This window comes from Nerophis lumbriciformis, linkage group LG17 (genome assembly GCF_033978685.3).
Source record: "Nerophis lumbriciformis linkage group LG17, RoL_Nlum_v2.1, whole genome shotgun sequence".
In the NCBI taxonomy this organism is placed as follows: domain Eukaryota; kingdom Metazoa; phylum Chordata; class Actinopteri; order Syngnathiformes; family Syngnathidae; genus Nerophis; species Nerophis lumbriciformis.
In genome coordinates, this window is record NC_084564.2 from 15,028,874 (window position 1) to 15,044,741 (window position 15,868).

General features: G+C 34.8%; 2 protein-coding genes across 3 annotated transcripts in view; one reads left to right on the top strand and one right to left on the bottom strand.

The window, feature by feature from the left end:
• The window catches only part of nek8 (NIMA-related kinase 8), a 56,613-nt gene extending 55,987 nt beyond the window's left edge, over positions 1-626 (bottom strand). The window contains exons 1-2 of the mRNA XM_072914994.1: positions 489-626; positions 279-387 (exon numbers count right to left, since the gene is read on the bottom strand). The gene's annotated coding sequence lies outside the window, so the exon portion shown is untranslated. The remainder of the gene's footprint in view (positions 1-278; positions 388-488) is intronic.
• Positions 59-13,192, top strand: rab34a (RAB34, member RAS oncogene family a). Of its 2 annotated transcripts, none has more exons than XM_061972591.2 (11): positions 59-205; positions 2,686-2,765; positions 2,849-2,940; positions 3,018-3,083; positions 5,727-5,828; positions 5,903-5,967; positions 9,375-9,426; positions 9,498-9,579; positions 11,646-11,736; positions 11,865-11,972; positions 12,039-13,192. In XM_061972591.2, the coding sequence occupies exons 2-11, from the start codon at positions 2,691-2,693 to the stop codon at positions 12,107-12,109; spliced, it is 804 nt and encodes a 267-aa protein (XP_061828575.1). In that variant the 5' UTR covers positions 59-205; positions 2,686-2,690; the 3' UTR covers positions 12,110-13,192. The 2 variants fall into 2 exon arrangements, with proteins under 2 accessions (XP_061828575.1, XP_061828574.1); XM_061972590.1 differs by lacking the exon at positions 59-205 and adding an exon at positions 642-788.
• Positions 13,193-15,868: the final 2,676 nt, after the last annotated feature.

Sequence of the window (15,868 nt, forward strand, 5' to 3'; positions counted from 1 at the left end):
TCTAACTTCGAATTACGCATTTTTTCTGCCTGGAAATTGACGTTTTATCCCCTACCATAAAAATATTACTAAACAATAACATTGTATAGTGTTATAGCCTTGTGGTTAGCTAGCTAGGTGAGCAACACCGATTTACAACATGTTATCCTAACTTGCATTGTAAACAAGCAAACACAACATCAGTCAACTTCATAGGGACGTTATTGTGAGTATCTAAAGCGTCTGACTTGTGTGCTGACACGTTTAAGAATGGAACGAGGCTAAAAACATCAACTTACGCTTGGAAGTGTTGGGTGAACATAGGAAATTCCGACTTTTGCTGCAAGGACCTGAACGCAGCATTGGTGAATCTAGCGCCATCTTGCCTCCTAGAGTCAGCAGAGCAAACTGCAACGACAAAATGTATACTGCTTTGATCAAATATGACGGTGAAAAAAATAAAACCATTTAAATGTTTGTTTTTTTAAGTAAGTGATGTAGGTTGTTACATTCTATCCTCGTTACTAGTCAATATGAGACGTTGTCCTTTTCCACGACTTCCGGTGTTCTCCCGATGTCGTCCAGCAGGGGTCGCTCTGCTGTGCAGACCAGGAGAAATGGGATCCGTGTGTGTCCCACCATTCTGCTGCTTCTCCTCGCCTTCCTCCGCGTTCGCCTCCGTGGTGGATTAAAAAATCTCTAATTTCATAAACGCACTTCAGTTTGCATCGCACAGAGCGACGTTTAAGGACCTGAAAGACAGAAAAAAGGGACATTGAAGGAGCGGACCACCACCTTGTCTCGCCAAGGTAACGTCTTCAGTCTCTCTGGCTGACTCATCGTTTTCTTCTTGGAAAAAAAAGTTATCTTGGGTGTTTTAATAAGAACTTTTCTGTCTTGTAACACCATTTCTTAACGCTGTAATGTTCGGTAGATCGCCCACCAAATAAATTTGTCAGCTAGATTCAACAAGTTCTGGTAAATTACTGGTTTTACCATCTTTTAAGGACAATCGGATTAAAAGTAAGGGGATTACAGTGGGACACAATATGCTCTTTTCTCACATTGAAACCTCATTTATCGTATTTTTCTCCTCCATTGAAATCCAAACAGTGAGTCACCCCCCCCCCCCCCCCCCTTTTTTTTTTAAACAAGACCACAAACATCTTAAATGATCTATACTGGTATTTTCCAAACCAATTCTGACTTAAATATGATTACAAAATTGTATTTTTGTGCAAGTTGCAGGACACACGTTTTAAGAGGGTTTTATGTGCTGCTGTTAGCGTCACCATGGCAACACACCCTCACTGCAGTTGATTGTGATCCAGACCAAATAGTGTCTTTGACTCAAGTTTCTGTGTTTATTTCTTTTAACAGTGGGACTTAAATAGCTTAGTAAGGTCTGTTTTACTTTGTTGCGGGTGTGAATTTCATCTGTTTTTGGCGTTTGTTTACTCAACTGCAGAAAGCTCTGGGTAGTTTTACAGATAAGGCGTTCATACATGTTTACATTGCTTTTTTATAACATGTGATATTTTTAAGCATTTATTTTTCACAAATAATTATATTGTAAATACTTTTTTTTGTATTCAGACATTAATTATATTTTAATATTTTATATAGTCATCCTATTATATTATCATTCCACAAATATATAACTATTATATATATTTTTTGACATTTCACAGACAATCGTAACTTTTTGATTCATATGTGTATGCATTATTCACAAATCATTGTTGAATTTTTGTAAAAAGTAAATAAATACAGTACATATATATATATATATACAAATATATGCAATCGTATAATTTTTTTATTACTAGGTGACTGTTTTTTCCATTATTTGGAAATAATAATTTCATTTTACTGGTAATATTAACATATTTCACTAATAAACAGATGTAGTTCATTTTTTATGCATTCGCCAACCTTTATTAACTATAATTAATTTAAAAAAATAATGTAAAAATATATTGTACAATACATTTTTTCATATTTTGAAGCATTCAAGCAAATAGTCATTTAATTCTATTACAATGTATTGTTTTACATATGTCATAATGACAATGTTAAAAAATGTGAAAATAAACCGCAAGCAAGGCATGCTTGCTTGTCAGATTGTTTTATAGTTCATTCATACCAAATTATATTGTAAATATTTTTATTTAAATTAAACAAATAAAAGTTTATATTTTACAATATGGACAATATGTTGTAATCATATATATGTATATACATATGTCTTTTTTAATACAGTTGTTTTCAAATTTGTAAACATTATTTACAATTAGTAAAATGTAATGTTTAACATTTTACTAATAAATAATAAAAAAATGTTAAACTAAAGATTATAGTATGAAAATAAACCTCGAGTAAGGCGAGCTTCCTTCTTGTTTGATCGTTTCATGGTTCATAAATACCTGCTAAATTTAACAACTTTTGTCGTAAATGTCAACTTTACAAATGTCATGCCTGCTTGTGTTCGATGTCGGCGTTGTGATAACGACGTCTACTGCGACACATGTAAAAGGAGAAATAACAGCCACACTTTGAAATAAATACGGGTAGATACAAGTAAATCAGCTAATGTAATCACCTCAGTGAGTGTATGGCACACTCACTAGCTGTATAAAGAAATTCAGTGGTTATTCGGACATGTTTAACCTTGTCTCTCTCTAATATATAAACTTTGACCTGCAGGTTTGATGTCAACCAGAAGGCTAAACATGAGTGTCTTTGCGCCTGTTCGCAAGGACCGCGTCATCGCACAACTCCCGCATGTAAAACATTGAAATATCTTCCGTCAGCACCATCCCGTCAACGACGTACAGTATTCATCAAAACACTCATCTTATTCTTGCAGTGTTTCCGGAAGGATGCAGCGGTCCACATCGAGCACGACTTTAACCCCAAAGTGAAGGCAGCCTGCCAGGAGCATCGCACCGGAACAGTCGGGTCAGTTCGAAGATTGCAAATGGAGCTTTGCTTGATGTGTTATTATGCTTTAATTCATTTTCTACTCTTCTCAACAGATTTAAAATATCCAAGGTGATCGTTGTCGGGGACTTGGCTGTTGGCAAAACCTGCCTGATTAATAGGTGATCATTTTGCAGCCATTAAAATACTGAAAAATATATGCTAATATATAATTGCAGCCATCAGAAGGCTAAAAAAAGATGCTAATATACAATTGCAGCATCAGAATGCTTACAAAAACACATTCTAATACACAACTGCAGCATCCGAATGCTGAAAAACATACTTATAATACAATTGCAGCATTAGAATGCTAAAAAAACATGCTAATATACAATTGCAGCCATCAGAATGCTAAAAAAATATGCTAAAACATGCTAATTCGCGTTTGCAGCCATCAGAATGCTAAAAGGACATGCTATTGCAGCCATCAGAATGCTAAAATAACATGCTAAAACATGATAATATACAATTGCAGCAATCAGAATGCTAAAAAACAGCCTAGTATACAAAGTCAGCATCAAAATGCTAAAAAAATGCTCATTTACAATTGCAGCAGCCAAATGCTAAAAAAAACATGCTAATGTACAATTGCAACTAATCAGAAGGCAAACAAAGTATGCTAATATAGAAATTGTAGCACGAGAATGCTTCAAAAAACATTTTGTATACTTTTGCAGCCATCTAACTGCTTAAAAAAACGGGCTAATATACAAACGCAGCATCAGGATGCAAAAACACATGCTAATGTACAATTGCAGCTGTCAAAATGCTAATTTACAATTGCAGCTGTCAGAATGCGAAAAAGATGCCTATAAACAACTGCAGCTGTCAAATTGCTAAAAAAAAAACCAAAACATGCTAATGTACAATTGTAGCTAATCAAAAGGCTAAAAAAGATGCCAGTATAGAAATTGTAGCACGAGAATAGCAAAAAAAAAACATGCCCGTATACTAATATACAAATGCAGCATCAGAATGAAAAAAAAACATGCTAATGTACAATTGTTGGCATCAAAATGCTAAAAAAAATGGGGTAACTTACAAATGCAGAATTAGAATGCTAAAAAACCTGCTAATATAAAATTGCAGAATTAGAATGCTAAAAAAACAGAATTAGAATGCTAAAAAAACATGCTAATATACGATTGCAGCCGTCAGAATGCTAAAAAAAACATGCTAATATACAATTGCAGCCATCAGAATGCTAAAAAAAACATGCTAATATACAATTGCAGAATTAGAATGCTAAAAAAACAGAATTAAAATGCTAAAAAAACATGCTAATATACTTTTGTAGCCATTAGAATGCTAAAAAAAACATGCTAATATACAATTGCAGCCGTCAGAATGCTAAAAAAAACATGCTAATATACAATTGCAGCCGTCAGAATGCAAAAAAAACATGCTAATGTACAATTGCAGCCATCAGAATGCTAAAAAAACATGCTAATATAGAATTGCAGAATTAGAATGCTAAAAAAACAGAATTAAAATGCTAAAAAAACATGCTAATATACTATTGCAGCCGTCAGAATGCTAAAAAACATGCTAATGTACAATTGCAGCCATCAGAATGCAAAAAAAAACATGCTAATGTACAATTGCAGCCATCAGAATGCTAAAAAAACATGCTAATGTACAATTGCAGCCATCAGAATGCTAAAAAAACCATGCTAATATACAATTGCAGCCGTCAGAATGCAAAAAAAACGTGCTAATGTACAATTGCAGCTGTAAGAATGCTAAAAAAACATGCTAATGTACAATTGCAGCCATCAGAATGCTAAAAAAAACATGCTAATATACAATTGCAGAATTAGAATGCTAAAAAACCAGAATTAAAATGCTAAAAAAACATGCTAATATACTATTGCAGCCATCAGAATGCTAAAAAAAACATGCTAATGTACAATTGCAGCCATCAGAATGCTAAAAAAAACATGCTAATATACAATTGCAGAATTAGAATGCTAAAAAAACAGAATTAAAATGCTAAAAAAACATGCTAATATACTATTGCAGCCATCAGAATGCTAAAAAAAAACATGCTAATGTACAATTGCAGCCATCAGAATGCTAAAAAAACATGCTAATATACAATTGCAGCCATCAGAATGCTAAAAAAAACATGCTAATATACAATTGCAGCCATCAGAATGCTAAAAAAAACATGCTAATATACAATTGCAGCTGTCAGAATGCAAAAAGAAACATGCTAATGTACAATTGCAGCTGTAAGAATGCTAAAACAAATGCTGATATACAATTGCAGCCGTCACAATATTAAAACAACATGCTAATGTACAATTGCAGGCGATAAGAAGGCTAAAAAAGAGCAATATACAAATTGTAGTAGGAGAATGCTAAATAAATAGATGCTAATATACAAATCATAGCATGAGAATGCTCAAAAAAACATTCTTACATACAATTGCACCAAGTTTAAGAGTTCCCAATTCTTGATTTCTTAGCACATTGTTAAGATAACAGAATGTTTAGGTTTTACAAAACCTGTAAATAAACTCTTTGTTGTCTTCAATATTTCTGTTATTTATCCTTTGGCCACTACAAAACCTAATAGTTTAGTTTATAGCATGATACGACCTAATTTCAATGTGATGACATAAAGTCATTCATGTATATTTGCGTCAATGTGTAAAAAACGACTTCAAGTTCAACTTCATGGGACGTACTGTATGTACTTCTATTATATACATTCCTCTTTTTGATATGAACAAGCTCATAAAGTGTTGTGTTTTCAGGTTTTGCAAGGATGTTTTCGATAAGAACTACAAAGCGACAATCGGCGTTGACTTTGAGATGGAGCGTTTCGAGGTACTTGGCGTACCTTTCAGTCTCCAGCTGTAAGTTAACGTACTTCCTGTGTGTATTCCCTAAAAGTCAATTGTGGGCCGTTATTTACTCTCCTTGTTTTAAGGTGGGACACGGCGGGACAAGAGAGGTTCAAGTGTATCGCGTCCACGTACTACAGAGGAGCACAGGGTGAGTCATTCAAACAGGTTCCCTAAATGTATATACTGTATGTCCATCCAGATTTAAGAGGGGACAGACAGAAACAATAAAACATAAAGCATTAACAGAAGATAACAATTGGCTTGATTTAAAAGGGGACCGACAGAAAAAATGGGAATAAAAAGCAATAACAGACGTTGTGAACAACATATAATGCTAGGTTTAAGAAGGGACAAAAAAATTAGAACAAGTAGACTTCACAGAAAATGATGACATAGAAAGTTAATGATTGGATTAGCTTGACTTAAGAGGGGACAGAGAGAAAAATATAAAAAAGCCGTAACAGAAGATAACAAATAGTAATGCTTGGTTTTGCCTGATTTAAAAGGGGACAGAACAAATGGGACCAAAATGCAATAACAGAAGATGTTAGCTTATAATGAGACTGCTTTGGTTTAAGAAGGGACAGAAAAAGGAAAACATAGAATTGGGAAAAAATGATAGTAAAATCACATATGATGCCAGTGCTTTTGGTTTAGGAAGGGACAGAAAAAAATTAGATCAAATATAATTTACAGAAGATGGCATAGAATGTTAGTGATTGGTTTAGCTTGATTTAAGAGGGGACAGAGAGAAAAGTAGAACAAAAAGTAATAACAGAAGATAACGATTAGTAACGCTTGGTTTTGCCTGATTTAAAAGGGGACAGAACAAATGGGACCAAAATGCAATAACAGAAGATGTTAGCTTATAATGATAGTGCTTTGGTTTAAGAAGGGACAGAAAAAGGATAAATAGAATTGGGAAAAAATGATAGTAAAATCACATATAATGCTAGTGCTTTTGGTTTAGGAAGGGACAGAAAAAGGATAACAAATAGAATTGGAAAAAAATGATAGTAAAATCACATATAATGCTAGCTAGTGCTTTTGGTTTAGGAAGGGACAGAAAAAAATTAGATCAAATATAATTGACAGAAGATGGCATAGAATGTTAGTGATTGGTTTAGCTTGATTTAAGAGGGGACAGAGAGAAAAGTAGAACAAAAAGTAATAACAGAAGATAACGATTAGTAACGCTTGGTTTTGCCTGATTTAAAAGGGGACAGAACAAATGGGACCAAAATGCAATAACAGAAGATGTTAGCTTATAATGATAGTGCTTTGGTTTAAGAAGGGACAGAAAAAGGATAAATAGAATTGGGGAAAAATGATAGTAAAATCACATATAATACTAGTGCTTTTGGTTTAGGAAGGGACAGAAAAAAATTTGATCAAATATAATTTACAGCTGATGACATAGAATGTTAGTGATTGGTTTAGCTTGATTTAAGAGGGGACAGAGAGAAAAATAGAACAAAAAGCAATAACAGAAGATAGCGATGAGTAATGCTTGCTTTTGCCTGATTTAAAAGGGGACACACAAAACAAATGGGAACACAAATCAATAAAAGAAGATGTTAGCTTATAATGATAGTGCTTTGGTTTAAGAAGGGACAGAAAAGGGAGAATAAATTGAATTTACAGAATGATTGCAACAACATTGAATGTCAATGATTGGTTTAGCTCGATTTAAGAGGGGCAGAAAGAGAAAATGAGAATAACAAGCAATAACCGAAGATAAGTAATGCTTGGCTTGATTTAAAAGGGGACATAGAGAAAAATGGGAACAAAAAGCAATAACAGAAGATGTTAACATATAATGATAGTGCTTTGGTTTAAGAAGGGAGAGAAGAGAAGAAGAAATATAATTCGACAAAAATGATAGTAAAATCACATATAATGCCTGTGCTTTTGGTTCAGGGAGGGACATAAAAAAATGAGACCAAATATAATTTACAGAAGATGACATAGAATGTTAGTGATTGGTTTAGCTTGATTTAAGAGGGGACAGAGAGAAAAATAGAACAAAAAGCAATAACAGAAGATAACGATTAGCAACGCTTGCTTTTGCCTGATTTAAAAGGGGACACACAGAACAAATGGGAACAAAAAGCAATACGAGAAGATGTTAGCTTATAATGATAGTGCTTTGGTTTAAGTAGGGACAGAAAAAGGAGAACAAATATAATTCACAGAATATGATAGCAACAACATTCAATGTCAATGATTGGTTTAGTTCGATTTAAGAGGGGACAGAAAGAGAAAATGAGAACAAAAAGCAATAACAGAATATAACGATTAGTAATGCTTGGTTTGGCTTGATTTAAAAGGGGAAAGAGGAAAAAATGGGGGGAAAAGCAATAACAGAAGATGTTAACATATAATGATAGTGCTTAGGTTTAAGAAGGGACAGAACAATGATGTGTTTTGTGAAAGAAAGGACAACGAGAAAATGGAACAAAAAAGCAATATCAAATGGTAATGAATTGGGTTGAGAGGGGAGCCTGAAAAATGAGAACAAAAAGCAATAGGATGATAGCAACAACATATGTCTAATGCTAATGCCAGGGGAGAGAAAAAAATGACAATAAAAAGCAATAACAGAAGATGACACTATTGAATGAATTTGAGAGGGGACATACAGACAGAACATGAGAATAAAAAGCAACAAAAGGTGGTAACAACAACACTAGCACTAACTAGAGATGTCCGATAATATCGGCCGATAAATGCGTTAAAATGTAATATCGGAAATGATCGGTATTGTTTTTTTAATTATCGGTATCGGTTTTTAAATTTTTTTTAAATTAAATCAACATAAAAAACACAAGATACACTTACAATTAATATACCAACCCAAAAAACCTCCCTCCCCCATTTACACTCATTCACACAAAAGGGTTGTTTCTTTCTGGTTCCTACATTATATATCAATATATATCAATACAGTCTGCAAGGGATACAGTCCGTAAGCACACATGATTGTGCGTGCTGCTGGTCCGCTAATAGTACTAACCTTTAACAGTTAATTTGACTCATTTTCATTCATTACTAATTTCTATGTAACTGTTTTTATATTGTTTTACTTTCTTTTTTATTCAAGAATTTTTTTTAAATTTATTTATCTTATTTTATTTTATTTTATTTTTTTAAAAAGGACCTTACCTTCATCATACCTGGTTGTCCAAATTAGGCATAATAATGTGTTGATTCCACGACTGTATATATCGGTATCGGTAATTAAGAGTTGGACAATATCGGAATATCAGATATCGGCAAAAAGCCATTATCGGACATCCCTAGCACTAACATTTGGTTTGGTTTAAGAGGGGACACGGATAATGAGAACATTAAGCAAAAACAAAATAACATTGAACACAAGCGCTTAGTCCAGCTTGATTTAAGAGGGGACTGACTGAGAGAAATGGAAACACATGCCGCTGATTTTAGTCGGAAATAATTATAGCATCTCAAATTGCTTGCGCTCGCGTTACTTTGATTTGCATTAGCGAGTCATTTTAGTCCACACTTACACCCCAATGCATTTTCTTTCAGTTGTGATTATCGTGTTTGACATAAACGACGTGGGCTCTCTGGATCACACAAGGTCAGATCACTTTTCTTTGTCCGTCCGTCCACATTGTGTGTGTTAGTAAGTTGTGTTGCGGTGTTTCCCAGGCAGTGGCTGGAAGACGCGTTGAAAGAGAACGACCCCACGGCGGTGCAGCTGTTCCTCGTGGGCACCAAGAAGGACCTGAGCGTACGTTTGCACATATTTAATACCCACAATCCTGTAGATTTTAAAGCATCCCTGACTGTCATCCTTGTTTCCAATAAGTTTTATTTCTTCCGGTGGTGCTAAATGTCGTCCAAAATGAATTGAACAACATCAAAATAATCCATATAATTGTTCAATTGTTGTGAAAACGGTCAGATTATGAAGAACAAACGTAGTAAAATGGGGTCCAGGTCAGACTAGTTTTGTACATGAAATGACATTTGACACTACAAAGTGAAGGAAAGTCTTGTTTGTCCACTAGGGGCAGTAGAGAGCAACTAGGAAGGACACCATTATGTACCGGTAAATGGTAAATGGGTTATACTTGTATAGCACTTTTCTACCTTCAAGGTATTTCCACATTCACCCATTCACACACACATTCACACACACTGATGGCGGGAGCTGCCACGCAAGGCCTTAACCACGACCCATCAGGAGCAAGGGTGAAATGTCTTGCTCAAGGACACAACGGATGTGACGAGGTTGGAAGAAGGTGGGGATCGAACCAGGAACCCTCAGGTTGCTGGCACGGCCACTCTCCCAACGGCGCCAGTCAAAATGAAGCAGAATGAAAATAGCATTCATGATATGAAAAATATTATTTTCATACAAATATTAAAAGAAAAATATTTTTTTAATAATAAATCTTAGAAATGAATTTAATAATCTATAATACAATATATTATTTTATTATATCATAGATAAAAAACAAAATGCTAATTTTGGGAGATTATTGAATAGCATTAATAAAAGTAAAAATATCAAGATCCTATTTAATTACATAAAAATGTGAATTTTACTTAGAGATTAATAAAGTAGGGGCAGCACGGTGGAAGAGAGGTTAGTGCGTCTGCCTCACAATACGAAGGTTCGATGGGGTCGATCCTGCGCTCTGGATCTTTCTGTGTAGAGTTTGCATGTTCTCCCCATGACTGCGTGGGTTCCCTCTGGATACTCCGGCTTCCTCCCACCTCCAAAGACATGCACCTGGGGATAGGTTGATTGGCAACACTAAATTGGCCCTAGTGTGTGAGTGTGAATGTAGTCTGTCTATCTGTGTTGGCCCTGCGATGAGGTGGCGACTTGTCCAGGGTGTACACCGCCTTCCGCCCAACTGTAGCTGAGATAGGCTCCAGCACCCCCCGCCACCCCGAAATGGATAAGCGGTAGAAAACGGATGGATGGATGGATTAATTAAGATTATATTTAAGTATATAAAAATTTGGATTTTACTGAGTGATTAATAAAGTATCTCATGAAAATGAGTATTATAATACATATATATATCTAATACAAACTAGTATTATAATATATATATAAAATTAAAAAAGTATCTAATGAAAATTAATATGATATATATATCTAATGAAAATTAGTATAATGTATATAATGAAAATGAGTATACTGTGTATATACATATATATATATATATATATATATATATATATATATATATATATATATATAATTAATATCCAATGAAAATTAATATAATATATATGTATATATATATAGAGAGAAGGAAAAAATATATACCGGTATACAAAAAGTATCATCATTTCTTTTTTTTTTCTTGGAGATTAATAAGTATTATAAATGTTACTAATAATTACTATAAAAGTTTTGAATGTGTTATACAATATTTAGTATTATCATTATAAATGTCTTCAATGTATTATTAGAGTAATACAAATTAATTTCATTGCAATGACACACACACACACACACACACAACGTATCTAAGGAAAAGTAGTATTATATTTTTATCAAATATATATTATAATAAGAATAAAAATTTGATTTTTTTGGGGGGGGATTAAAAATTAGCATTATCAATATGATCATTATTATAAATGTTTTAAATGCATTCATTATACAATAATTAGTATTATCAATTGTATCAATAAAAATGTTTAATGTGTTATTACAATAATGCAAATTCATATCATTGTAATAACAACAGGTGCTAAATTACTGTTATTGTAATTATATTACTATTCATTATTACTACAATACACACTGTAATATAATGTTATGTTTTGCAGTCTCCTGGTCGGTACCTTCAGATTGAACAAGACGCCCTCAAGGTGGCGCAGGAGATGCGAGCAGAGTATTGGACGCTGTCATCACTCACAGGTTTTTTTTCGTTTTTTTTCATTCATTAAAAAGCAAACAAAAACAACAAAAAAATCAACATAACATTTAAGTGAATTATGAATGAAAATGAGTTTGAATTATGACTGTGTGTGTGCGTGTGCATATAGGAGAGAACGTAAAGGAGTTCTTTTTCCGCGTGGCCTCGATAGCTTTTGAAACAAACGTTCTTGCCGAGCTGGAGAAGAGCGGGACAAGACAGATAGGAAACATCGTCAGTGAGTATGCGAAAAGAAAAATATTTACAATTGTGTGCAAGTGTGTGACCGTTTGTGTCGCGCTAGAAATCCAAAGCACCGCAAGCAACAATCTGTACACGGCGTCCAAGAAGAAGCAACCAGCCTGCTGTCAGTGAGGACCTTGATGCGTTCAAAGGTTTGGAAAATAAAAGGACACGGCAGCTGCTCTCCACAAGTCCGATTTTCCTGGCAGAGAGGCAGTGTCTTCTTTGGCCTGTGGAATAATGCGGCGCTAACTTGTGTGGGCGTGCAGCATGACTCACACATATTGGGATTTTAATAACAGTTTTGTTTTTTTAAGTGGGGGTTGCAACAATCTGTCCGACTTTCAAGCGCTACTTCAGCCAATCAAAGGCCTGAAAACAGCTGTGCAATATACTAAAAGGGGGAGAGCGTAGCAGACATGTTGTGCTGTAACAGTATTTTAAAAAAATGCATCTTTTTTTTTTTTTAGACTTGGGCACTGAAAATATCCAAAAAGTCAGTGACCCAAATCAAAGACTAAATCTCAACTAAAAAAAAAATATATTCATATATATTTTTTTAGAAATACCTGTGTTCTTGTGGAATGAAAAGAAAGTGATACTGCCAAAGAAGCACTTTGTAAGGCTGAGGTGTCCAAAGTGAAGGCCATCTTGGTTATTTTATTATTATTATTATTATTATTATATTGTATTGATACATCTTAATGCATTTTATTATTAAAAAATGTATCAAGATGTATTATTGGATAGTACACTCTTTGCTTTGTCACCCACAACACAAATTCATGTTTTGTTGTGATGGCTTAGCATATATTGGATTGTTTTTAACATCTTTTAATGTGCAAAAATGGCCACCGCTTCCTTCAATTTGTACTTGTATGCTGTGGACACAGTTTGAATCCCATTGATGTGGAGTTTTAACATTTTCCACTTTATACTTGCTGTTTTTAGTTTGCAGCAGTTCAGGGTGGGCCGTGAGTCCAAAAAGCAATAAGTTGACCTCCTTATGTAACTGCAATGTTTTGTAACCATTCTAAAGGATACGTCAGTTCAACTTTGATTCCATGTTGCTCTAGCAACGGTTCACAATGACAGTCATTATTGATGAAAACGTTTGGCCAGTGAGTGTTACAAATGAAACGTGCCTGTAAATGTTTCATGGTGTTACTATTATTACATGAAAAGTTCTAAATAAAAATGTATTTTCTACCAAAAGGAATGTTGCATGGAGTCAAGTCTTAAAAGTACTGAAGTCAGTCATAAAAGCTTTGAAAATATTGTGATCAATTTGTGTCTGTAGCTCTTTAGGGACGCAGTTAGAGAACAAAAACTATCATGAAAATCTCCAAGTTTACCAAACCAAACATTAATTTACATATATTTACTGCTGTCTTTCTTTTAACACTGAAGTGCTATTATCCAAATGGTATGTATGTGTTGACTGCTGTTGAAGTATTTTTTATGCTTCTAGGGCAAATTAATTTGTTTATTCACTTCAAAATGTGTGAGAAACTCAGGGATTAACCGACAAAAACATAAAAACACCAATACGATAAACATTACCACGTTTACAGTAGATCTTATTCATTTTTTTGGCTGCTGTCCTTTCTTTTAACGCCAGAGGGTACTGTTTCTCAGTTATGTTTGTTTCACCTGTACTCTTTTACTAAGTATTTTTTATGTTTCTCGGGCAAATTAATTTGTTCATTCACCTTAAAATGTGTCAGAAACTCAGAGGCTAACCGACAAAAACATAAATATGATACAAATCTGCACGTTTAGATCGATCTTATACATATCTTAGCTGTTGTCATTCCTTTTATCACCGGGGGGTGCTGTTTCTCAGTTATGTTCGTGTAACCTATGCTGTTTACGCTTCTCAGGAAAATTAATTAACTTTAAAATTGTGAAGAACCCAGAGTTCAACCAACAAAAACATCAGTATAATACAAATCTTCAGGTTTACCCAAGAGTGGACAGTTGTAGCCTGGAGACCTCCCAAGTCCTTGGCCTTCCGCGAGCTTCTACCTTCCTCTTTTCTACTAAACCGTAAGGGCAATTATAAAAATCCATAAAACACTTAAGAAAATATTTTGTCTATTAAATAAATGCAAACATCATAAGTGAGTAAAATACTGATAAATAGGGTTAGAGTATGTTTAGGTTCTCGGTCGGTATAGTATATATATATATATATATATATATATATATATACAATTTTTACCGCTTGTCCCTTTTGGGGTCGCGGGGGGTATTGGAGCCTATCTCAGCTGCATTCGGGCGGAAGGCGGGGTACACCCTGGACAAGTCGCCACCTCATCGCAGGGCCAACACGGATAGACAGACAACATTCACACTCACATTCACACACTAGGGCCAATATATAGTGTTGCCAATCAACCTATCCCCAGGTGCATGTTATATATATATATATATATGCATATATATATATATATGCATATATATATATATATACATATATATATATATATATACATATATATATATACATATATATATATATATATATACATATATATATATACATATATATATATACATATATATATATACATATATACATATATATATATACATATATATATATATATATATATATATATTATATATATACATACATACAGGTAAAAGCCAGTAAATTAGAATATTTTGAAAAACTTGATTTATTTCAGTAATTGCATTCAAAAGGTGTAACTTGTACATTATATTTATTCATTGCACACAGACTGATGCATTCAAATGTTTATTTCATTTAATTTTGATGATTTGAAGTGGCAACAAATGAAAATCCAAAATTCCGTGTGTCACAAAATTAGAATATTACTTAAGGCTAATACAAAAAAGGGATTTTTAGAAATGTTGGCCAACTGAAAAGTATGAAAATGAAAAATATGAGCATGTACAATACTCAATACTTGGTTGGAGCTCCTTTTGCCTCAATTACTGCGTTAATGCGGCGTGGCATGGAGTCGATGAGTTTCTGGCACTGCTCAGGTGTTATGAGAGCCCAGGTTGCTCTGATAGTGGCCTTCAACTCTTCTGCGTTTTTGGGTCTGGCATTCTGCATCTTCCTTTTCACAATACCCCACAGATTTTCTATGGGGCTAAGGTCAGGGGAGTTGGCGGGCCAATTTAGAACAGAAATACCATGGTCCGTAAACCAGGCACGGGTAGATTTTGCGCTGTGTGCAGGCGCCAAGTCCTGTTGGAACTTGAAATCTCCATCTCCATAGAGCAGGTCAGCAGCAGGAAGCATGAAGTGCTCTAAAACTTGCTGGTAGACAGCTGCGTTGACCCTGGATCTCAGGAAACAGAGTGGACCGACACCAGCAGATGACATGGCACCCCAAACCATCACTGATGGTGGAAACTTTACACTAGACTTCAGGCAACGTGGATCCTGTGCCTCTACTGTCTTCCTCCAGACTCTGGGACCTCGATTTCCAAAGGAAATGCAAAATTTGCATGGTTGGGTGATGGTTTGGGGTGCCATGTCATCTGCTGGTGTCGGTCCACTCTGTTTCCTGAGATCCAGGGTCAACGCAGCCGTCTACCAGCAAGTTTTAGAGCACTTCATGCTTCCTGCTGCTGACCTGCTCTATGGAGATGGAGATTTCAAGTTCCAACAGGACTTGGCGCCTGCACACAGCGCAAAATCTACCCGTGCCTGGTTTACGGACTATGGTATTTCTGTTCTAAATTGGCCCGCCAACTCCCCTGACCTTAGCCCCATAGAAAATCTGTGGGGTATTGTGAAAAGGAAGATGCAGAATGCCAGACCCAAAAACGCAGAAGAGTTGAAGGCCACTATCAGAGCAACCTGGGCTCTCATAACACCTGAGCAGTGCCAGAAACTCATCGACTCCATGC

What these genes read in the sequence shown, in the direction of transcription:
- rab34a (XM_061972591.2), top strand. Translation starts at nt 2,691, where the DNA reads ATGTCAACCAGAAGGCTAAACATGAGTGTCTTTGCGCCTGTTCGCAAG. An exon ending in TCATCGCACAACTCCCGCAT is followed by an intron (nt 2,766 to 2,848) that starts GTAAAACATTGA and finishes TTATTCTTGCAG; the next exon opens with TGTTTCCGGAAGGATGCAGC. An exon ending in ACAGATAGGAAACATCGTCA is followed by an intron (nt 11,973 to 12,038) that starts GTGAGTATGCGA and finishes GTGTCGCGCTAG; the next exon opens with AAATCCAAAGCACCGCAAGC.